A 25,052-nucleotide genomic window follows, 5' to 3' on the forward strand; every position below is an offset into this window, starting at 1 on the left:
AAATTTCAGAAATCAAAATTCCGAAAGTAATTAGACGACAAAAAAACAAATATTGTGGCGAATATTAGCATTTCGATACATCACTATGCTTCTAGTAAATATATGCACAACAACAACAAAGCAAGCAACCTCATATATGTAAACATCAAGTAAACAGCGAAGATAATATTTCACAATGTACATGTAGTCAGCAGCTAAGTGCAAAGATGGGCCTGGCAAAGTTGACATACTATTACAACGCGTATATAACAAGAAGACAAACAACTGTTTGATAAGGCTGTTCGTGAAAAGTTTAGACCCTTTTCACGAACAGCCTTCTCGAATAGTTGTTTGAGGAAATACGGCACCTGAGAACACAGCCGTATGAAGCCAAAAAACAGAAACAGGTCCTCAATGAACTCCACAAACAGGGGTGGCTTTCCGTAATTCGATATCGAACAAAAACGAGTATCAAATAATCGTTTTTGCGTTCCTTAACACAAAATCTCGTCGCGTCGTATCGAACGTTCGATACAATCTGTTCGATAGCACCTTAGGTGTCGAATTGCTCTTCGTAAGCTAGAGTTTTTAATGCTTTTGCGATTATTTGAGGAATAAGTTTAAGCTAAGGAGTCAGCAAACAAACACTTTTCCCTATTGAAGTTATTGTGATGATTCCAATATACTTTCGAAACACTTTTTGATACACGAGGAAAACGTACACAAATGGAAACCAAAACGGTGTCGTTAGCGTTCGATATCGAATTAAAGTATCGAGCAACGAGTGTCGACTATCGAATTATGGAAAGCCACCCCAGGCGTCGGACCTCTATGTCAGGAACTGCCCGGTGAATCCTGTACTCGAGGAACAATACCCTAAACTTGCAGAAGAGGAAAGCACATTTCCTAGGGAAATGCGAGTCACTCTAGCTCAACTTCGATCTGGATACTGTAACAGGTTAAACTCTTACCTATCCAGAATTAACCCCGGCATACAAAATGTATGCCCTGCTTGCAATGTGTCCCCACATGACACCAACCATCTCTTCAATTGTAATGTGGAACCAATGCCTCTAACACCCCTCTCATTATGGTCCACCCCTGTTGAAACAGCAAGTTTCCTTGGACTCCCGTTAGAGGATTTGATGACAATTTGTGATCGGTCACACCTATTGGATTGGGCGAAGCACTGCTATAACAACAACAACATAAATATAAAAGCAGCGCAAGTTGAGTAATAATCAATCAGTTTGATTTTAGCACGCTATAGGTAAAGTACGGGAGTAATTTGATTGTGAAGTACTGCCACCAAAGTAGTGTTGTCAATAAAGAACATTTTGCTATGCTGAATATTTCAGTTTATTTGACCTTTCAGCGTTTCGAACTATAACAGAAGCTGCAGATTAATCAACACTTTTCCTAAAAACAATATAAATACAAACAGAATACAAATATTTTTTGTTTTTTTAATAAGTTTTCTATATCGTTTTATTTATTTTAAAATTACGCAGTTTGTTAATTAAAATTATTTTTTTTTCTTTGTGTTATTTTGCTGATAAAATCCAACACAACACAAAAAAAAGTTGCGGGCGCTGCTTAATTACCGCTTAACCACCTTTATTAACTTCGTAAAACGAAATTAATATACAATATGTATACATAATTGTTTGAAGTAAATTTTTACTTTATATTTTTATATATAATTCATACGCACATACATATATCCGCCATATATTGTTTTTAGCACATTCGTAATGAAATATTTACTTTTTTTGTTTTGTTGTTTGTTTGAGAAAAAATATTTTAGCTATATTTAAAGTGCAATTTTTAAGCATTGTTTTGCTGTAAGTTTTAATTATTAAAAATAAATACACATATTTATTTAGTATGTAGGCATGTCTGGTCTACAACGGTATGCGATTTTACATTTCTTTTATACGTATGAACATTAGGGCGGGTCGATTTAAAAATCGCTCATTGCTCTGTGAAAATCGTATTCTATGGATCAAAATAAGAAACTTTGCCGAAGGAACCATACCTCTACGAATTCCGATGTCTCCCCTTTGGGTCGAACTTTTGGGTAGGGGCAATTTCAATTCTACCTGCTGTGTCTTGTGGTGACTTTAAAAAAACAATACAATCAATTTTACGATCTGCAATTGTGTCACAGTGATACCTTCATTTTTTAAAACGGTTGAATAAAAAACCCACACAACAATGTTTACGACATGCAAATGCATCACAGTGATGCCTTGGTTTTAAAAGGGGGTTGTAAAAACGCTAATTTCTAATAATTTTTTTAAATTTCTTTTCTATTACTAAGTTAAATTTATTTTTTCATTCACATATGTTCTGACTAAATAAATTTCTAAAGAGAAAAATAAACTCCAAAAAGAAAAAACATAGGCATTTCAAAGTGGGATTTTTCAAAATTTGCCCCTACGATCCAAAGGGGGGACATCAGAATTCGTTTTAGAGGTATGGTTCCTTCGGTAAAGTTTCTTATTTTGATCCCTAGAATATGATTTTAACAGAGCAATGGGCGATATTTTGCCTCTCCACAAATCAACCCGGCCTAATGAACATAGAATTTTGTTAATATTTTCATCAGCTCTTCCCGATGAAATTTTTTTTTTTCGATTTTTGTTTTGTGTGTGTGTTTCATGTCTGTATGCTTGTGTGTAGGTATATGGAAATCATTAATTCTCATTACAACTAATTCATACGTTCTTAAAACTAAATATATTTAAGTGAAATTTAAACGTTCTCATTCGTTACCACATTCTAAGTATAGGACTTTTGATAGTTTGAAGTCGTTCAAATTCGTCCAAAATACAGTTTTTTGTGTATGCCAATGAGCGCAAAGCACTTTGCTTTGGACGACCTCGAATGACGGTTGACAAAATAATATAGCAATAAGTTACAAAGCTACATAATTTTGCTGATGCGTTAAATTCAAATATGCTGTCAGAATTGGACTAGCGCGTCGCATTCGGCCATAACTTCAAAAACCGCTGAATTGCCGTTATTTTTATTTTTCTTTTTTTTGAGGTTAGGGCCGAAACACGGGCGTCAGGCCAATTCTGATGGCGGGTTAGGATTAAGCGCATCAAATACATGTGTCGCATTACCAAATCTGCCGTTCTTTTTTTGTTTACCTGTATAATTTGTCGATTTTAATTTATTCCGAATATCTGCACTTTGACTTCTTATAATACCTGTTATTGTTATAGGCTTGATGGGGAAAATTTCATACAACTCAGATAAAAAAGAAGGCAGACCACGCCTATGGATTAACTTTTTATAATGCAATAAATAAAAAAACACACATCAGGAAGGTTTAAGTTCGAACTTCGGAAGCCAATCATCCCAATTCCATATAAAAATTCCTGGCGAGTTTTCCCCCATCTCCCATTCCGCTTATTATGAATGGAAATCCTTTTACAATGATGGAAAAAGGCCAGGTTTCCTTAAAGGACGAAAATAGGTATTGTGAATGTGATAGAAATGGAGATTTCGCTCCCATTTTTAGGGAAATTTTCTTTCACTTCTTAAATTGAAGGGAATATAGCAAAAATTTTAAGTAAAATGTTATTTGGAAAAACAGCTGACTAAGAAAATTCGAAATTCCTATCACTTAAGAGAAAAAAGCTAGAGGAATTTTTCCGCCGCAATAAGAAAAGTCCACGAGAACAAAATTCTGATGGAATATTTAGGGCTGAATATCTTCGTTTTTATGCAAACTTCGAAAAACGAGAAAACTTTTTTTAATTTTACCTGTGAGTCAATCAAAAAATAAGTTGTTTTGGTTTAAAATAAAAGATTTTGTTGTATAGTGTATGAATTTTATGATTATTGAAAATTTTCAAAACCCTTTTGTTGCGTGTCATAGCTCAGCTCTCAACACTGATGAGGGAATAATTTAAAAAATTTGTAGTTAAAGATTTAGCAAAGATTAAACTGAAATTATTGTTAGATTCAGCTCGAGAGTGAAGGTCATCTTTTAAGAGGTCTTTAGACGCAATGTAATGAATTCTGCAAAAAAAAATCCAAATATTGTGACGAATGTTAGAATCACTAAGCTGCTACTAAATAAATGCACAACAACAATAAAGCAGCCACTCTTATGTAGAAAGCGACGAAGAGACATCTCACGCACACAAATATGTAGTCATCAGCCGAAGTAGTTACTCACACATACACACGCATATGGCTATGGGAGAGGCGTGGACTAGAGATATACCTGGTAACTAATCAGGAATGAGCTACAACTGTTCGCGAAATTACTAGACTTAAGGAGAAATGGGTGTACGAGGAAAGCGAGAGTATAAAAGCAGCGCAAGCTGAGTAATAACGAATCAGTTTTGATTTAAGCACGCTGTTGGTTGTGAAGTATAATTGCGAAGTAATACTACCAAAGTAATCCAAATAAAGACCAGGTGGCAATACTGAATATTGGAGTGATTTATTCAACAGTTTAGCGATTCGAACGTTATCAGAAGGTTTCAAATAAGCGGAGTTTCCCCAAAATTCGTTACAATAAATTACTTAGCAAAAATCTCATTTTCCTATTTCCAAGCATGTAATCTTTTTAGTTAGGTTAAATGTTTGACTTAAAAAATGATTAATTAATTAAGTAATGCTCGTTGGTGCTGTACTGACCTTTATTACATACATATTATTGTTATTATTATTATTATTTTAAGATATCTCTATTGCATATAACGTTTTCATTTTAATTGTTATTGCGTTTAATATTTGAAAAGAATTTTGTTTTTGCTTTTTGTTTTATATTAATAATATTTTTAACAAACGCTTTATTATTTGCGTTATAAGCGGCGGCATGTAATATAAAATAATGCATCACTATTCAGACACATTAAAGTCCGTCTCATCCTTGGGCTCCAATGAACGATACTCATCCGAATCTTCACTGCACGCTGTGCCAAATGATGTATTCCTTGTATCTATTGAGCAACCAATTTGATCGGTAGCCTCAATACCCGCCATTTCAGTTATTATGGGTATAACGGGCTGTTTATTAGCCGAAGCAGTCGGTTGCTCTGTTATCACAGTTTGTAACAGTAATTGCTGCTCTGTTAGCATTGGTATATTAATCGTCATTGTCGTGGACATTGGCGATGTGCTACTGGTTAATGTTAAACAATTTTCTGTATCACCTATATCATCTGTATCTTCTATACTAAAACTAGTGTAACGACAACGATCATTTGTAGATGTTGTTGTTGTTGTTGTCAACGTAGTTAAATTATCATCATCATTATTATCAACCGTGTATATTGAGATGCTCATTGGCTGTGTTGCCGTTTCTTCTTTCAAATGATCCACACTAGTAAAATCGACAAAATCTTTAGTTTTTGCTGCTGTAGCTGTTGTTGTTGTTGATTTTGTTATAATACTCTCAATTGTGCTGGTGTTTGGCGAAAATTGATTACTGTGCCGTTGGTTGGTTGGGGAGATTGGATTGCCACTTAGAACGGGAACGAGCGCTTTGGAACCAACAGGCAATAATGCAGAACACTCCATATCAGTGGCACTTGCATCGCATTGCGAAATCGAAGTTGTTGCAGATGTAGAGAATGATGCTGCAAAATTAAATGAAATGTTTTTATGAATTCAAAATATAAATATGCTTATGTATATATTCGTTTTACTTACAATCGATTTTCTCTCGTCGTGTCATGAAATGTTGCATGCTAGACAATGGTGTCAGTTTTATGCGATAGAATCGCGTGCCTTTAGATACACGATAGCGGTTTTCATCCTATTAAAAAAATATATATTTTAAATTAACAAAACTGAAGCTATATATTATTAAGTTTTTTCATAAAGAACAATATAAAATTAGAGTTATTATTTGTATAGTTATTATTTATTATTTCCTTTATATTAGGTCGGTTGAATGTTTGTCCGCTTTTCATACAAATATTGCAATCGATTTTTAAGTAACTTCTCATTGAGCTACAAACGTTAGGTTAGAATAGCGTGACAATGCAGCAAAGGAAAAAGATCCCCTAGGTCGAGCACGGATCGAAATAATTAGATAAGAATTTGAAATTTTTCAAACCAGCTTTTAAGTAACTTCTCGAAGAGCTAGATACTTGAAAATTCACACTTAATTCAGAGGTCGATGGCAGCCGATGACACGATACAAAAAGATTCGCTAGGAGGCGCACGGGGTGAGATATTTAGAAAAATCTTATGAAACGGAGGGAATTTTGGGATTGATTTTTATGTAAGTTCTCATTGAGCTACAAGCGTAAAACCTAACAGATAGGATAAGACGCCGAGAAAATTTAAGAAAAGGAGAAAATAAAAATAAAATAAAAAATTGTAAGCACTTCCTTTATATAAATGGACAAAAATCAGCGAAAAATGTGTCCTTATATAAAGGCATATTCTTGCTATACTTTGATTTTTAAATTTTGACATAGAAATTGCAAAAATATTTATGAGAAGTAAAAATATGAAGGTGGAGCGCAATTGATTGACTAATAATATATGTGACCCGGCCTATGAAAGGGTGGCTTATGACTCAAAAAAGAAATTGCAAGAAACAGCTGTTAAAGACGAACAATGCATTTCTTCAGTTTCTTAGTACATAGGTTTTCTTTTGCATTATGAACAGTCATGTCCAAAAGCCATAGCACAAACCAGTTTCTGACCGATATTTTGGCTCCATTGCCATCGAAAAAAATGCTATCAAAAAATCTGAGGATGCTTCACCAGCCACCAAAGTGGCATCGAAGGAACCAAAGGCTTCATCGTCTTTCATTTGTGCTCTTCTTTCTCCACATTTTTAGTACACTTTTAAGCAAGTTAGGACTTTCTAGTTTTCACCACGTGAAAGAGCGTCTCAAAAACTATCGAAACCAGAAAAAAAGTGGAAAATTTTTGTTTGAGTCATAAGCCACGTTTTCATAGACCGGGTCACATACCCTCTCCTACCAACTTTCCAATCCAAGTAATGTGCGCTCCACTTTTATATTTTTACTTCTCATAAGTACATTTGCAATTTCTATGTCAAAATTTAAAAACGAAAGTTTAGCAAGAATATGTGTTTATATAAGGAGAAATTATTCGCTGATTTTTGTCCATTATAAAGGAAGTGCTTAAACTTTTTTTTTATTTTATTTAGTTTTTTTTTTTGTTTTTTGAGTTGAAAAAGTCCAGGTCAAGAAATTTTCCTAGGTGAAAGTTAATGGGATCACGGGGACCTGACAAATCAGGCATCTTTTTTATTCTTCGGACTTTTTTCAAAAAAATCCAAAAGTAAAAGTAAAATCCGTACTTCTAAATAAAAAATAAATCCAGACTTTTATTTTTTAAGGACACAAATAAAGTCCGGCCGCAAAACTAAGGAACGGCTCATTCAAATGAAACGAGTTTAACCAATCGATTCTCCTAAATAACTGGCTTTGAAAACGAGACACTTCAAGATTTTTAAACGGTTTTATTTAGCTTGAGTTGACAGGCCGCATGGCCGCATGCACGGCTGCACGGCCGTTGTGAACGAATCTTGTAATTGAAATTTAAGTAACTTCCCGATAAGCTACAAGCTTGAAACTTGGAATATAGTTCAGAACCCGATGACAATGCAATAATACGAAAAAAATCGCCGCTAGGTGGAGCATGAATCGAGATATTCGCAAAAATCGTATTTGTGGACCGATTTGGCTCATATTTGGAACACTTAAAACATACAAGAATAGAAATCGACCTGTGAAAAAAAATCGCCGCTAGGTGGTGCATGGATCGAGATATTCACAAAAATCGTATTTGTGGCCCGATTTGGCTTATATTTGGAACACATAATACATACAAGAATAGAAAGCGACCTATGAAAAAATCGCCGTTAGGTGGCGCATGGATCGAGATATTCGCAAAAATCGTATTTGTGGACCGATTTGGCTCATATTTGGAACACTTAATACATACAAGAATAGAAATCGACCTGTGAAAGAAAATCGCCGCTAGGTGGCGCATGGATCGAGATATTCACAAAAATCGTATTTGTGGCCCGACATACAAGAATTGAAAGCGACCTATCAAAAAAAAATCGCCGCTAGGTGGCGGAAGGATCGAGATATTCACAAAAACCATATTTGTGGTCCGATTTTACCCATATTTGGAACACATAATACATAGATACATGAATAGAAAGCGACCTATGATGCCCGATTTGGCTCATATTTGGAACAAATATTGCATACAGTCCGGTAGAAGTGACATCAAAATATTTTGGAGTTGGAGGAGGGACAAACATACGTGGCGCAGAGTCGAGTAAAGTCTTTGGAAGGATTATGTATTGAGGACTTAGGTTGTAACAAATTGTCAGGAAAGAGTGCTTGTAATAATGAGTCACTAAATGAACTAAATAGAATGAGAAATAATAGGCAATTAAATAAAGACTAAAAACTTGAAAATAAAATAATTAAAAAAAATTTTTTAAGTTAAACGGTTTTATTGAAAACAATACTTACATGAAGTAATAATAATACGAAAAGCTAGAAAATAATTAGGTAGGTCCTAGGTACTAGTCATCACTCCTTATCAATTTATGGCGTTGATCAGACAATTAAATAAAAGCGGCGGTCGCCGTGGTGTGGTGGTAGCGTGCTCCGCCTATCACACCGTATGCCCTGGGTTCAACTCCCGGGCAAAGCAACATCAAAATTTTAGAAATAAGATTTTTCAATTAGAAGAAAATTTTTCTAAGCGGGGTCGCCCCTCGGCAGTGTCTGGCAAGCGCTCCGATTGTATTTCTGCCATGAAAAGCTCTCAGTGAAAACTCATCTGCCTTGCAGATGCCGTTCGGAGTCGGCATAAAACATGTAGGTCCCGTCCGGCCAATTTGTAGGGAAAAATCAAGAGGAGCACGACGCAAATTGGAAGAGAAGCTCGGCCTTAGATCTCTTCGGAGGTTACCGCGCCTTACATTTATTTTTATTTTTTATTGTAACGAATTTTGGGGAGTTCCTGGTAATTATGCACCTTATGCTAACGTTCGCTGAACTGTAGAATAAATAACTCCAATATTCGATAATGCAAAATGGGCTTTATTAGACTACTTTGAGAGTACTACACAATAACAATTATACTTCACTAATAGTGTGTTTAAATCAAACTGATTACTGATTTCGCAACTTGTGCTGCTTTTATACTCTCGGTTACCTCGTTCGCCCATTTCTGCAAAGGTTCAGACGTTTCACGAACATGCCTTCTAGAACAGTTGTACCTCACGTTTGGTTATTTAGCTATGTATATTTATATCTGTAGTTTATGTTTTTCTTCTAGCTATATGCGTGTGTTTGTGTAACTACTTCTGCCCTTAGCTGCCGGCTACATATATGTATGTGAAATACATATTCTCTTGTTGTTGTTGTAGCAGTGTTTCGCCCCACCTAACAGCCACGACCGATCACAAATTGTCATCAATATCCTCTAACGGGAGTCCAAGGAAACTTGCTGTTTCAACAGGGGTGGACCATAATGAAAGGGGTGTTAGAGGCGTTGGTTCCACATTACAATTAAAGAGATGGTTGGTGTCATGTGGGGACACATTGCAAGCGGGGCATACATTTTGTATGTCGATGTTGATTCTGGATAGGTAAGAGTTTAACCTGTTACAGTATCCAGAACGAAGTTGAGCAAGAGTGACACGTGTTTCCCTGGGGAGTATGCGTTCCTCTTCCACAAGTTTTGGGTACTTTTCTTTGAGTACTGGATTCACCGGGCAATTCCTGACATAAAGGTTCGACGCCTGTTTGTGGAGTTCACCAAGGACCTGCTTGTGTTTTTTCTCTTCGCTGTCATCTTTGATGTTTACATGCACATAAGTGTAATTGCTTGCTTTAATGTGTACATGTACATAAGTGTAGTGATGTATAAACTGCTAATATTCCTTAAAAATGGCTGAGAAAACTCCCTTTCAATTACATTCAAAATACCTACTTTTCTCCTTTAACCGGTTTTCCCATTTCTAACGTTGTTCAGAATAAGAGGAAATGGAGAAGTGAAAAATATTCACAAGGATTTTTTATTTAGAATCGGGCTGAGTATACAAATTCGGATTTAATAATTTCTTTCGAACTAAGAAATAAAAAGCGCAGAAATAATATTTTCTACAGGACCTTTGATATAAAAGGAATAACAGTTTGGGTTCCTGATTATTATTATTGACTAGTACACCTCGTTTCGCTGCGGTATAATATTATAAAATAATTCCAAAGTAATTTAAGATGTATCTTAATATTTCCCTCTGCCGATTTCTCTTCACCTACCACTTTCTTCTCTTTGTAGCTTTAACTCTCGCTCTTACTACCGCTGTTTTTTTCGTTTTCTCCCTTTTTCGATTCCTTGTTCTCCTCCGTACTCTTTCGGTCTCCCTTGCCATCACCTCCCTCGTTTTCCATGTCTTTGATTACATATTAATTCCAAACCTTTCCCTTTTAATTTTCGTCTTCTTTCACGTCCTCTTTTTCTACTTCTGAATTTACCTTTCTCCTTTTCCTACATTCGCTCTCATTTTCCCACTCCCTTCCCTTTTACTTTACTCCCATCCTTTTCGATTCCTATGCACTGATTTTTTTTTCCAATACCATTTATTTTAACCTTTCGTTTTTCGCAACCTACTCTTTCCGATTCTCCTTCTTGTGTTCTCCCATTCTTAAGTTCCCTCTTTCCGCTTCCTTTTCACACCTTTCTCACTTTCATTCCCTTCTCCTCCCACTTTCTTTTTGTCTTGATCTCCGTCTTACCTCACTTTCATTTTTTCCTCTTTACTTTTCTCTCTCTCTTAGTCTTTCTCTAAGTATTCCCTTCGCCTCTCTCTTTCCCCTCTATCACTTTCTCTAATCGTTCTCCTCCCTGTCCCAATCTCTCATTCCTCCCTTTCCATTTCTCTCTTATTTTTCAACCTCATCTTCATTCTCCTCCCTCTATCCCTCTACTTCGCATCTTAAATTTTTTATCTAGTTTTTCTTTGTTTGCCTTCTACACCTAGGGTCACTATACCAAGCATTGGATATATACCTGAAGAATTCTCGAAAGGGGCGTAGCCGCACCTGCTTTAACGTATTCCTTTTTTTTCAATAAGATACATATGTATATCCAATTCTGTCTTAATACTATTTTTACTTGAAAATATGTCGACCTTCCTAAAATTTTCAATAACCTATAACACGCCCATAACAAATTGGTAACACTTCGATAGCAAATCGATAACTTTTCGATAGTAAACCAATAATACACACTACAGACTACGCCTACACCACACACTACCCTTACATTCTTTATATCACTTCTAAAAACTACGCTTACACTATGTTTATGCTCACATGCTGGTTTCCACTTACCGTGAGCAAAGATGTTTATACATCAAAAATATGTGTAAGCCTCGAAGCCTAAACTTGTACTTATAATTTATCTCTGGGATTTGTTTACTTACCTTCTTAGCTTGGCAGTACTCTCTATCAATAACACGTCCAATAGCATAGTAAGGCACCGGTAGGAGCATATTATCTAATATTGTACTTTCACTCGGTGCTGGTGTGGGCGGCATACGTAAATTCATTGCTGTTAAGCTATCTCCATGAACAAAATATAAAACTGGAGAATCCTGTACGACCATGTATTGATTATGACGCACACTCCATACGACAAAGACTACATCACCCTTATTGCAAGAATCCAACAGCATATACTTATGACTAGAATTTGAGCTGTAAAATAAAGATTTTATTAAAATATATTATGTATAAATAGAGATAGACCGATGAACGACGTTTAAAGCTATTGTATTAACATAAATGCAAGACGAATCCATACCAGGTGATGGCAAATCGAATTCAACCCAATTCGCCGTGAAATCAGAAGCAAACAGCTTGATGGGATAAAACCAAGGGGAATTCATAACAGGTGGTGGCAAAGCGAATTCAACCAATTCGACGTGCAGAAGAATGTTAATTCAAAAGAAAATTTTCATTGATTTCAATTAGCTGACATATTAAAGTACAAGGCGCTGGAAAATAATCAAGAAGAAGCAATCAGCTGTTTGGATAACAACATCTGGTTATGGCATTTCATTTTTCGATATCGAAAAAGTGGGCGTAGTCAAATTTCGCACATTTTTAATACCAACATAAAGTGAGTTCAGATAAGTACGTGAACTAAGTTTAGTAAAGACATATCGATTTTTGATCGCTCAAGTTATCGTGTTAACGGCCGAGCGGAAGGACAGACGGTCGACTGTGTATAAAACTGGGCGTGGCTTCAACCGATTTCGCCCATTTTCACAGAAAAGAGTTATCGCCATAGAAGCTATGCCCTTACCAAATTTCACAAGGATTCTTTTAAAAGTGGGCGGTGTCACGCCCATTGTCCAAAATTTTACTAATTTTCTATTCTGCGTCATAAGGTCAACCGACCTACCAAGTTTCATCGCTTTATCCCTATTTGGTAATGAATTATCGCATTTTTTCGGTTTTTCGAAATTTTCGATATCGAAAAAGTGGGCGTGGTTATAGTCCGATCTCGTTCATTTCAAATAGCGATCTGAGATGGGTGCCCAGGAACCTACATACCAAATTTCATTAAGATACCTCAAAATTTACTCAAGTTATCGTGTTTACGGACAGGCGGACGTACGGACATGGCTAAATGAATTTCTTTTTTCGCCCAGGTCATTTCGATATATAGAAGTCTATATTTATCTCGATTAGTTTATGCCGTTACGGGGTACCGTTATGCGAACAAAGTTAATATACTTTGTGAGTTCTGCTCAGCTGAGTATAAAAAGTCGCAGTTCGGTCGTATAAAAAACGTAAAAAGGGAAACGTTTTCAACTTACGCTCTTAGGGCAGCATAAGACGTCTCCATTTCCAAACGTTTCGCTCGTTCTTTTTCAACGGTCAGCTCTTCCTCTAAACGATTCTTATCACGATGCAAATATTCGATTTTTTCTTTTAGCCAACTGTTGCCTTCTTCGTTGGTGAGCGCATCGATGCGCGTTTTTAGCTGATAGATTTCTTTTGTGAGCAAAAGATTTTGCTTACGCACCAAATCCAATTGTCGATCTTTCTCTTCGAGCATCTCTTTCAATATGTTAACATTACCCATCACAGATTCCGAGTTTAAACTAAATTTCGTTTGCCAAACGGTACGTTCCAAGTCTAAAGCTGCAGCAATTGCTTTCTCTTTTTCAATTTCGAATGCGGCACGCAATTCATTTATAATCGTTTCATGTTCACTACGATCAATCATATTCTGATCAATATTCGAAGGTGGACGCTCCAACTTTTCTAAACTCGTTTCGGACGGCGAAAGCTCCATGGAGGTCATCAGCTTGTAACGGCAACGTAATGATTCTATTTCGGATTTGTGTTCCTGTAAGAGTTCTTCACGTGCTGCCGCCACAGCACGCTGTTGTTCCACTTGTGCTATATCGAGTTGATCTCTTAGCTCTTGTAGTTGTGCATGTAACTCATCTGTATCGCAAAGTTGCTTACGCAAAACGGCAAGCTCGCTGTCATGCTGTTGCACCGTAGTATCGAGCAGACTCTTAGCTTGTAACAAATGTTCGTCACGTTGTTCACCTTGCATACGTATTACATCCCATTGATCGTGTAGTAGCTGCAGCTCGGATTGTAGATCATCACGATATGCTTCAACTCCCGCACGGCATTGGTCCAAATCAGCGCGCGATAGACGTATACATTCAGTGGAAAGTTTAAACATAGCATTTAATATGTTACGTAAACGTTCTACCTCAGCACGTGCAGACGATTCGGTTTCCTCTGTAATTGTTTCAGCGTTTTGCATTAATAACTTTGATGTGGCAGCACTGCGCGCCATAGTTTCTACGGCCATTGTTGAAGTAGCTGTGGATATCATCATTGGTGTTGGTGTGGATTGTACTGCTTCATCTGTGGTAATTGGTAGTTTTTCGAAATCATGCTCTGTATCCGTTTCCGATCCCTCACAATAAATACCCGCTCTTTGTACCTCTCCAAGTCTTGGATGTTGCAGTAATGGCTTTTCGCCGCCAGTACTCATTACACTTATTGTTGCGTCTTCTACAGAGCCTGAACTACCGGCTAACACATCAGCAACTTGTTGTCGCAGTAACTCCTCCATACGATCCTTCTGGTGTGGACCCGAACGTGAAACGAAAAAGTTTATCACAGGTCCCATGTCGGGTAACTGGATTTCGGGTGCTAAATCGGGTAGGTGGGATGATAGCATATCAATATCCGATTTGGTAATGTTGGGTAAACGTGCATCGAAAAGTAATGGCGTTTCATTCGCAAAGGCGGGTGGCATATCGTTCATACCAGGAAATAAGATATTAAGGAAATGTCCATCGAAATTAGCGTTGAATTGTTGTCGTCGCTTAATCTCTTCGCAATGAATGGTTTCGAAGTCTTCTGCTAGCTTTGTCGCCCACAAACGAAATTCGCCGGAAAATATTTTACGACGCACCACCTGGAAAAGTAATAGAAACAATTATTCGAAGTTCATTGTTTGGTGTATAAAGCGATTCAAACTCAGGATGTCCTAAATCTAGCTATGAAACCTCGCAATGAGGTCTCAGTTCATATAAATTTATAAATGGTTTTTTTTTTAACCATTCTAGGTGTCAAAGACGTCGTACTGCAAAGTGGATCTAAGGAAGCGAAGAAACTCACGGGAATGTGATTGGGCAAATCTTTACCTCCCCTTCTGCTCTGCAATTATTTGTGGGTCGTAACGTCTCAGCTCAATTACATAACGTGGCCAAGCCAGTGAGGTTTTAATTCGCTGCCTTATGTTTATAACTGCTTAAAGGTCTTATTCATTAAATTTCCTTCGACACTCGCTGCTGGATCAACGGAAAGGCCCATTAATCTTCTGGAGAAATTTTCTCCCACATTCTTTGAGTGAAATTTTAGTTCGTCGAAACAGGATCTTACCTAAAATTCTTACTAAATGCAAGGAATGCTTTGTTTTCAAGACTGACCGTCCGTTGGGAGAACCATACTCATTGCAAATTAACGACACTGTACGAAAGACCTCAAGGTTGCATTAATGGTATGGCAGGCGACTCGCCGTACCGAAAGAAGAAAGCCTGAAAATCGTTAAGGAGTTTATACGAAAAGATTGCAAAAAGAAAAGGGGAAAACTGAGGGAGGAAAAGAGAGAGATGTGAGTGGTAAAACTTTTGATTACTCGATCAAAATAAGTATACACAATATAAGTGAATTAAGGCACAGGCCACATTTGACTTCTCACATAGAAATCTCTAATCTTGTTTTGTGATAGAACTTGGTTTTAATCTTTTAACATTTGCCGTCTCGGTGGGTCGAAGTGAAACCTAGTCGAAACAGCTAGAATCGCAATCGCTGGCGCCCCGTACCAACAGTGCCACGCCTTAACGTAAGCTCTTGGTCTGGCTCTGCTTCTGATAAGGTCATGATCACAGGTAACGAATAAACCACTGAGGCGACTATACATCAGCACCCGTATAGCGCACTTGAGTGATTACCTTTCTACCCGCTCTGCTGACCCAATTAGGCATTTGCGAAATGGACAGGCATGCTGCGAAATCTCGCTAGTCATCTGTAATACACTTTTGAAGAAATATGCCTTGAGCCATCGCGTTCACTAAGGCTCTTTTATCCTTGATAATTCGTGTTTTTACGGGAAATCGCCTAAGGGAAATCGATGCATTGCGTCTCGGCACACTGGAAAACACTTCTTGCCGCAGCTACATGGTGGATGAGGAGAACATGGGAAAAAGCTTCGGGAGGGGAATCACAGTCGGCATCGAATAAAGGTGACAAGCATGCTTTCAAGAAACGAAAGAGGGCGGTCAAAAAACCATGTGCCTGGAAATCTGTAGAATAAAAAGAGGTGGGCAATAGGGGTAAGATGCCAAATAGAGATGAAGTAGATCACAAACTAAAGGGAGCAACCTTATCGCTACAACAACAACAACAAGAGACCTAACGCTGATATTGAGGTGGCATTCAGAGCAAAGGATCCCTACGATACCAAAACATAAGAAATGGACCCCATATGAAATGAAGTAGCGCAGTATTTATCCGCCTCTGATATTTATTTAGCCAAATCGAGGACAATCGAAATAAAACTTAAGTTTTCCTTGAATTAATCGTATATATTTCAGTTCCTCTGCTGTAACCATTTTCACGTTCTACAGTGCCCACCTTTGCGTAGGGCCAACAAAGTTGCTCTTTAGGCGTATTGCGCTCTGGCGTTACATGCTTTTAAATTAGGCTTCGTCAGTGACAGTAGGTGTATAAAGTGCTGGATGCATTAGGGAACAGTTCAGCAGGTACTGTGTTCACATAAGTCCTAGTACTTAATTGGAGTCCCTGAGGAAGCTGAGTAGTTGGGCGAAGACCGCCGGACTAAGCGTTAATCCCTCAAAGGCAGAACTAGTGCTCTACACCACTAGGATGAAAACCTCAAGCTTTAACCTTCCCACTCTTGATGACCAGGAGTTGAGTCTTTCTGATAGGGCCAAATACCTAGGAGTCTTTTTAACACCAAAGCTGAACTGGAGGCTTAACACAGAACACAGAGTCAAACAAGCAATTCTCTTGCCCACAAGGAAAGATTGCAAAGATGGTGGGATCACTCAGAGATTCGACGATTTTCACCGACGAATCGAAAATGGCTTGCGGAGTGGGAGCGGGAGTATTTGCGACTGGCCGCCCACGTCCTTATGTATGCGGTTTCCCGACTCGGAAAGCGTGTTTCAAGCTGAGATTTTCTCAATCCAAGAGGCGTGTAAAGCGTTAATGGATATCAACGATAACGGTAACAGGGTAGCCATTTTCTGCGATAGCCAGGCGGCTCTTGGGGCCCTCGGGTCAGAGACGATATCATCAAACCTGATTGGGCTGCGTAGGGTGAGCGCCATGAATCTGGCGAGCCGGCAGATCGTTACCCTGATATGGGTGCCGGGGAATCGAAACATACAGGGTAACGAGATGGCGGATGAGCTGGCACGGCGTGGAGCGGCTCTTGATGTTTCAAGAGCGAAGAAGGTCCTTGCACCCCTGGGCCTCATCAAGGGTCGGATCAGCACTGATTGAGTGAGGCCAACAATAGGTGGAATCGGTTGCGGACCTGTAGAGTTTCCAAGAGCATGTGGCCATTATATAACGAAAAACGAGCTATAGCTGCCCTTAAGATAAACAGAAGGGATATATCCGGAGTAGTTGCGGTGCTCACGGAGCATTGGACAATTGGGGTACATGCGGCACGGATGGGACTGGAACACAATACCTCCTATCCCAGCTGCAAGCGTCCTGAGGTGGAGGAAACGGTTGAGCATCAGCTGTGCGAATGCCCAGCACACTGCCGAAGCAGAATGAAGTTTCTTGGAAAGCCCTTTTTCGAAAGCCTTCCAGAACTCAAGGATGTTAGGCTGGGAGAGCTTCTCAAACTTATAAACTCCACGGGATGGATATAGGGGGACGGGTTTCCCTGAGGCGCTTGGAAAATGTTTATTAGTCTTCTTACAACACCCTTTCAGTGGTTAACTCACGAGTTTTTGGTATCAAAACGGCGCATGAGCGCTAACTGAAGTCAATTGGGACTCGCCACTCCAACCAAACCAACCAACTTAATTGGAGTTTTCTTCTTTGACGTCAAAGAAATTTTCGTTATACTTTGGACACATTCAATCTAAGTATATAAGATTTTTATTGATCGACCAGTTCAATGCAATTTAAGCTTCTTCAATTTAATCTAGAGGTCTTCTTGTAGTGATACCTTCTTTCCTGAGTGTAAATCATTACACTACTAAAATTCTCGGTAAAAAAAAATAAAAATCATACCTCCGTAACGGCCGCCACGTATATGCATGGTGCCTGGTGTATTTGTTCGATAATTTGTATATGCCTTTCGGCACGACGCAGACAACGCAGATAGAACAACAATCGATTATCGAACTCGCTCATGCTGTTCTCAACGTGTACAATACGATTTAAACGCATATGTAAATTAACACCCAACTCATCTTTGGCTTTGGCAATGATGCGTCTTAGTTCACGTATTTGTTGATGATTCGTAACCATAACAGCTAACTGGGTTTGATGCGAGGCGCACAGATCTGGTAATATAGAGGGATCACGTAAATTATTAGCGCGATTTTGATTTTGTTGAAAAGCTGTAGATAATTCCTTTTGATCTTGCACCATACGTTTAACCTTATATCTGAACTCTTCCAATTTGCACAAACGATCACTGAGACCCTTGATCTCTTTAACATCAGGTTGTTCGGCCTGTTTGAGTATGTGTTGCACTTCGCCTTTAAGTTGAGCATAAACATCCTTATCGAATGTGCCAAGACCTTGTATACATTCCTCACACATAATCGTAAGACGATTTTGATTTTCTTTAGATGTTATCCATTGTAGTAAATTTAGTTTTGGAAACTTGCTACTACTAGATGAACTGTCTTGTTGTATGACATTCATAGAATGGCTCGTTGTAGTTGTCGTTGTTGTTGTTGGATTTTCTACAGAATCTGTACCCATTTTCAGTTTCTTATTTGGTGATGTTGAATTTTTATAATCAGATGTGGCATTATCATCGCCATCAACTTCACCATCACCATCAACATCTGTAGCTATCACCACTCCAGACTCTGCGCCATCGTCAATTGTTTGATGTTGTTGTTGTTGCATAGCTGGTACACCAGCTGCTACTAGCACCGATTCTTGTGTTGAATGTGAACGTGAGAATACATCGTCCGTTTCCAGAAATTCATCGAAACCATGAAAATCTTCCTCAGCCAAACGCATTAGCCCAGGTAAAATGGGTATGCGCGCCAACATCGTAAGATCTGCATTGAAATTATGTAATAATTCTAAATAATTGCTACGATTTTCCAAATGCCGATCAAAAGCTGCACAAAAATTATGAAAACGTTGCCGAAATTCTTCAGTTAAATCCTCCATATTGGCTACGACAGCTGACCAACCTTGCTGCTGCAGATGCTGTTCATGCACCAAACGTTCGCATAGACGCTCCTCATCGCGGGCATATTCAAACATTTTCAACGCTAATTGTGCGCGCTTATCAACTGAATCTAAATTTGGTTGCAGTTGTTTACAACGTTCCACCTGTTCGCTTAAATCGCGATCGGGTTCGGTTGGCTGTAATGGTGGTGGTACACGTGGTTCACCAGTTAAAAACATATAAATGGGATTTGTATCGGTGCCAGCTGAATAATATGAGACTTGTGTAGATTGTGCCAACATTTCACCACCGCTAACTAAAAGTACGATATTTGAAGCTGGTATGCCATGTAAACGTTCGATTGTATCCTTGAGATTCTCTACAGAGGATAATGCAACTGTCATGTCAAAAGACATCATACGTCCCACATCAACATGAAACACGTACAACATCTTGAAATTGTTATTGTTGTTAGCTACCGATGTTGTTGATCTTAGCTATTGGCAGTGCTTGAAATAATTTTCTTATTATATTTTCTTCTTCTTTTAAATTGTGGAGTCTCCGTGTGGAGGAAAAAAAGAGAGCGTAAGTAAACCGAGTTTGTTGTTATACTGGCTGGCTTGACTGGCTTTAGAAGTGATTACTGTGCGCTTTGCTGGTGGTAGCTGTGGAAGCGTTGGCAATGGTCGTTGCAAACGAGTTATTGCATACAATCATTTAAAAGCTGTTGATAGCAAAATTGATCTCTGTAAATAGAAGAAGAAGAAAATATAAATAAATTGTTATGAGATAAGATTTTTTATAATAAATAAATCATGTAATTTAATTAGTTTGCACAAGCGTTGATTTGTTAAGAAGTGAAAAAAAGTTACATTACAGCCAGCATCTTCGCACTATGGCGTACTTTGAAGATACTGGTCTCAATATCAAATATATCGGCAGTTGTAAAAAAAAGCCATTTTCAACTATAAGTGAAAATGGAAATGTACTTCCGGAAAAGAGAGAATCTATCTCGAAAATGAGCGTACGCGGCAAACTCTTTACATTCCCCTATCACTCTCCTCATCATTGAATAGACTGGTACGCTACTACTTTTTCTTGCAACTCTCCTTCTTCTCTTTAAATACACTCCCTTCTCATTCTATTTCCCCCTTCCACTCCCACTAACACTTTATCTACCTCTCCCACCTGAATAACCTCTTATCTGGAACTACATTTAGACCAAATATTGCAGACCCCATTCAAATAATTTCGGTGCTAAACAAATTCAAACTTTTCCCACTCTCATTCCACCTACCACTCTAACTCACACCCTCAATCCCATTCCCACTCACAGTCGCACGTCCACTCCCTCTCCCTTTTTCACTCCTACTCCCACTTGCACTCCCTTTACCTCTCCCACCTAAGTTACCTCATATATGGAATTTACAAATTGTGACGTATATTAGCATGATACTAAGCAGCCACTCGTATGTACGTAAACAAATCAATCATCATTTACGCACATACATACATACAAGGCAACGGAGAAATATTCACAAACATATGTATCAGCCGAAGTGGTACTCAAATATACACACGCATATGGCTACAAACTACAAATATACATGTCTATGGCTGGTAACCAAGCATGAAGTTTACGAAATTACTAGACCTTAGGAGAAATGGGTGAACGAGGAAACCGAGAGAATAAAAGCAGCGCAAGCTGAGGCCTGACTAATCAGTTTTGATTTAAGCACGATATTGGTTGTGAAGTATAAGTGTTATTGTGAAGTTCTCTCAAAGTAGTCTAATAAAGACCATTGAATATTGGAGTTCTTTATCCAACAGTTTAGCGATTCGAACGTTAGCAGAAGGTTCGGAATAAGCGGAATTCCCCAAAACTCGTTACAATATCAAATTTGTAGATAATTATCTGAATATAGCAAAATTCCAATTTCCACTCCTTCTACCTCTCCCCTACATATATGACCTCATATATGGAATGTATGTACCATATTTTGGATACCCTTTTCAAATAATTACGGAGATATAGCGAATTTTAATTTCTGTTTCACAACCACCTCCACTCTCACACTAACTTCTACTCCCACTTTCACTCCCTCTGACTCCTAATTTGCTTGATATATGGAGTATCTCAAATAATATGGAGATAGAGCGAATTTAAATATTTCCTAGCAGGTGGTTTTTCAAAATTTTATATTAACAGCAAAATACCGGGTGTTCAAGTGTACAGTGAAATGTTTGTCAAGTTTTCGAAAAGGGGCGTACAGCTCTCCTTTTGTACCTGAATATTCTTCTGTGACGGGAGACATAACTGGAAGAAGAATTTACCTTTTGTAAGACAATTTGGCAAACTTCTTTCTTTTATAGCGAACAATTTTCTTAATAAAAGTGGACAAAATCATTTACACAGCAGCTGAGTGTATAATTTCCAGTTACACGCGAACTTAGACTCCCTTACATCTGTTAGGTATTTTAATTTTAAAATATAACGGATGTGGCATGAAAAGATTAGATATGAAAAATGCAAGTAAAAAGCCTGTAGCACTTCAACTTAAGGGGCTAATTCTGTGTAGTGTGCTGTGACAATTTGTGCCTTGATCACTCAAATTCACATTCCCACTGTTTACTTATGATGCTTACGAAATGATTCGCGTATGATACGAAATTATTCACATAAGCACCTTGGTTTACTTTCACAGATGTAAGGCAGATGAATTTGCTAACCCCAGCGGGTTAGGGGGCTTAGAATATACCCGCGGTAGGTATGCCTGTCGTAACAGGCGACTAAAATATCAAATTGATTCAAGGGGTTGTGTAGCGCAACCCTCTCAAGGGGTTGCCAGCGCAATTTATAGCTTCTCGAACCCAATTGTCAACCTCACCCACCCGTGGCGAATCCTGTTTCATTAACAGCCGAGGTTCTGGCTACTCCGAACGCCTGATGGCTCTTTTGGGGGTGGAGGGCGGTATGGCCTAGAAGGCTGCATATGGTCATACTAAATCGTTCCCGAGATGGTTGGGCTAGTACCTTTATGGTGCTTGTTACCTGAACGTGCCGGATCTGCATCCGGTAAAGGACCATCAACATCGATAACACTCCCCAAGGCCTTCGGGGATTGTCCTTATCGCTACAACAACAACAACATGAATTTTTCTCTGCGAAGTTTTTCATAGCAGAAATACGCTTGGAGTGTTTGCCAAATCACTGCCGAGGGACTACCCTGCTTAGGAAGCGTTTTTTATAATTACAAAAAAAAAAATATTTTTTGATATTGCTTTGCCTGGACTTGAAACCGGGGGGCCAAGGTGTGGTAAGCTATTTTTGTTGAGAACCCTTGATACGACCACGTCGAACGTTCTGTGTTAGCCCTCCTTTCACACGTTTAGGTAAGTTCGACAGTTGGATTGGATATGCTGAATAGCTTTAAGCTATATACTGCGCTCAAAAACTCTGTGAATTCTCAAAACAAACTCGATTGTCGTGGTGTAAAAAGGCCAAGCCGAACTGAACCAAAACCGAACCTCTCTGAAGTTTGGAAGACAACTTTTTCGTGGAAAAGAATTAACTATTGCGTAAATTGCCGTGAATTTGCCGTAATTTATCCGTGAAATAAAAAATTTCCCGCGACTAACTTCATGTGAATTTAAAAGAAAAGAATTCTTACGCGTGAATTTTCCGTAAATTTCCCATAGATAAGTGGCATATTTAATAAATTTGAAAAAAAAAAAAATTTAGTTGGAGGTGCACCACGAAAAAAATGTTTTTTTTTTCGAATTTATTATTTACGGCAAATTCATGTGTAAGAATTATTGTCCTAACTGGTCTCTAAGGTGGTTTTTGAAAAGTGGCACGCTAACTTCACATGAAGGTCAAAACCGATGGTTTCGAAGTTAAATCAATCAGTTCGGACAGAAATATTGCGGTTCGAATAACTTAACGAAATTGATTCAATTTTCCTTACGGTACACGTGCCTGCATGAAACTGAAAACAAGCAGCTAGCTGCTTTGTTGACCATGAACTCTTTAAAAACCAGAACTATTTTGCTAAATATTTATGCGCATATTTAAGTTTATGATTTTGCCATTCAAACAAGAAAAAAAGTAATAAAAAATAAATATAATTTACATTCACTCAAGACCAGACCAAATAGGTAACACAATTAAACTAGCAGCAACTTTTAAATATTGCAATAACAATTACGAGATGCACAATTATTTTAAACCCACACAGTAAATACGCAAATAAATAAGACAAGAAAAAAAAACTTGTCTGTGAATTGTACGTACAAATATTGAAAACAAATCAGCAGCAAAATACGCGGAATAGTAAAAAATTAAAAAGACAAAAAATAAATAAAAACAAAAACAAACAAACAAACAAAACCACATCCAGTGATAAGAATTGTCAACGAACGGTGTACAAAAACATAATATTATTGCATCATTATTATGTATATTAAGGCGTGTGACTAAAAAATGTTGAAAATGTGCCCCCTGATTCGAATACTTTCTTCGTGGACTTTCAAAAAAAAAAAAAACTTGTTTTCAACACCCTGAAAAAACAGCAAAATTGGTTTTCCTTTATAACATATCGTCGCTGCGCTCACAAAAACAGTTATGTGCTTTTCAGTAACTTTTCAGGAGATCAAAAAAACTTATTTTTGGTGTCCATTTCCAAAATTTTGCAAATGTCGTATTTTTGAAATATTTTATGGAAAGCATGTTAGTGATGTGTGAAGGAAAAAATCATGTTTTTTAACCTATTACGACGTGATAAATATTTTCGCCGTTTTATAGCACATAGCTGCTTTCAAACATGATTCAAACTTGCTTCTGGTGGTAGGGAAATGTATGAAATTTTTGCCGTATTTCCTCATAATGCTTACGGAGATGACCCCTTAAGCCCCTGGGAGGTGTAGCTTCATCAACCAGATGTCTGTTAGGATGCCCAGGTTTCTGGGTATTCAACATAAACTGTTTGTTTAGCATTTCGTTTCTCTCCCTAATAGGGAGTACTCTCGCCTCATTGTGTACGTGGTGTTCTGGGGACATAAGAAGACAGCCCGTAGCGGTTTTGAGGGCAGAATTTTGGCAGGCCTGTATTTTCTTCCAGTAAGTAACCTTTAGGCTTGGCGACCATATCGGGGACGCGTAGCATGCAATCGGCCGGCCAATTGCTTTTTAGTTGTTGTTGTTGTTGTTGTAGCGACAAGGTTGCTCCCCGAAGGCTTTGGGGAGTGTTATCGATGTGATGGTCCTTTGCCGGATACAGATCCGGAACGCTCCGGTACCACAGCACCATTAAGGTGCTAGCCCTACCATCTCGGGAACGATTTATGCGGCCACATTAAACCTTCAGGCCATTCCCCCCTTCCCACCCCCAAGTTCCATGAGGAGCTTGGGGTCGCCAGAGCCTCGTCTGTTAGTGAAACAGGAATCGCCGCGGATAGGTGAGGTTGACAATTGGGTTTGGAGAATCTATATATTGCACTGGCAACCTGAAGGGTTGCGCTACACAGCCCCTTGAATCTGGTATTTTAGTCGCCTCTTACAACAGGCATACCTACCTATTCCCCTAACCCGCTGGGGTGCTTTGTAGTTGTAGTAATGAGCGTTTCTTTCTCCTTACCTCAAGTGCTCCTGGCAAGACATTTGAGGTTTTATTACGGCTACGGATGTTCGATACAATTGCGGTTGCATGCTCTCCAAAATATAGATCCTGATCGAACGTCACACCCAAGATTTTAGGGTGTAAGGCAGTCGGTAGCGTGATGCTGATGTCGGGATCAAATAGATTATATTGCACTGGGTGGTGGGTGATAAACGCGAGACCGCCTTCATTTCCGCTCGCGATCTTTTCTGTGGACGTTATGTCCAGAGCAGGTCTGCAGAGCAAATCTTGCTGTGTGTTTGGTCTCTTGGATCGTTGCAATGCGGATGTTATGCCGCTTCATTAACTCAACTATATCCGTGATCTTCCCAGTTAACCCATTACAGTTTAACTGCAGAATTCCGAAGTGCAACGGGAGAGACGTCGTCACTCTGCGGTGTGATATGTGACTACGTATGAGTT

The 25,052-nt window shown here is 38.5% G+C and overlaps 1 protein-coding gene across 1 annotated transcript in view; it reads right to left on the bottom strand.

Moving 5' to 3' along the window:
* Nucleotides 1-1,439: 1,439 nt before the first annotated feature.
* The window catches only part of Atg17 (autophagy-related 17), a 71,391-nt gene continuing 47,778 nt past the window's right edge, over nucleotides 1,440-25,052 (bottom strand). Inside the window, exons 3-7 of the mRNA XM_067791711.1 lie at nucleotides 17,847-19,718; nucleotides 12,851-14,484; nucleotides 11,450-11,723; nucleotides 5,659-5,764; nucleotides 1,440-5,585 (exon numbers count right to left, since the gene is read on the bottom strand). Of these exons, the coding sequence (XP_067647812.1) occupies nucleotides 4,846-5,585; nucleotides 5,659-5,764; nucleotides 11,450-11,723; nucleotides 12,851-14,484; nucleotides 17,847-19,424 (4,332 nt within the window). The 5' untranslated portion in view covers nucleotides 19,425-19,718 and the 3' untranslated portion in view covers nucleotides 1,440-4,845. The remainder of the gene's footprint in view (nucleotides 5,586-5,658; nucleotides 5,765-11,449; nucleotides 11,724-12,850; nucleotides 14,485-17,846; nucleotides 19,719-25,052) is intronic.

This window comes from Eurosta solidaginis, chromosome 1, assembly GCF_040869045.1.
Source record: "Eurosta solidaginis isolate ZX-2024a chromosome 1, ASM4086904v1, whole genome shotgun sequence".
NCBI lineage: Eukaryota > Metazoa > Arthropoda > Insecta > Diptera > Tephritidae > Eurosta > Eurosta solidaginis.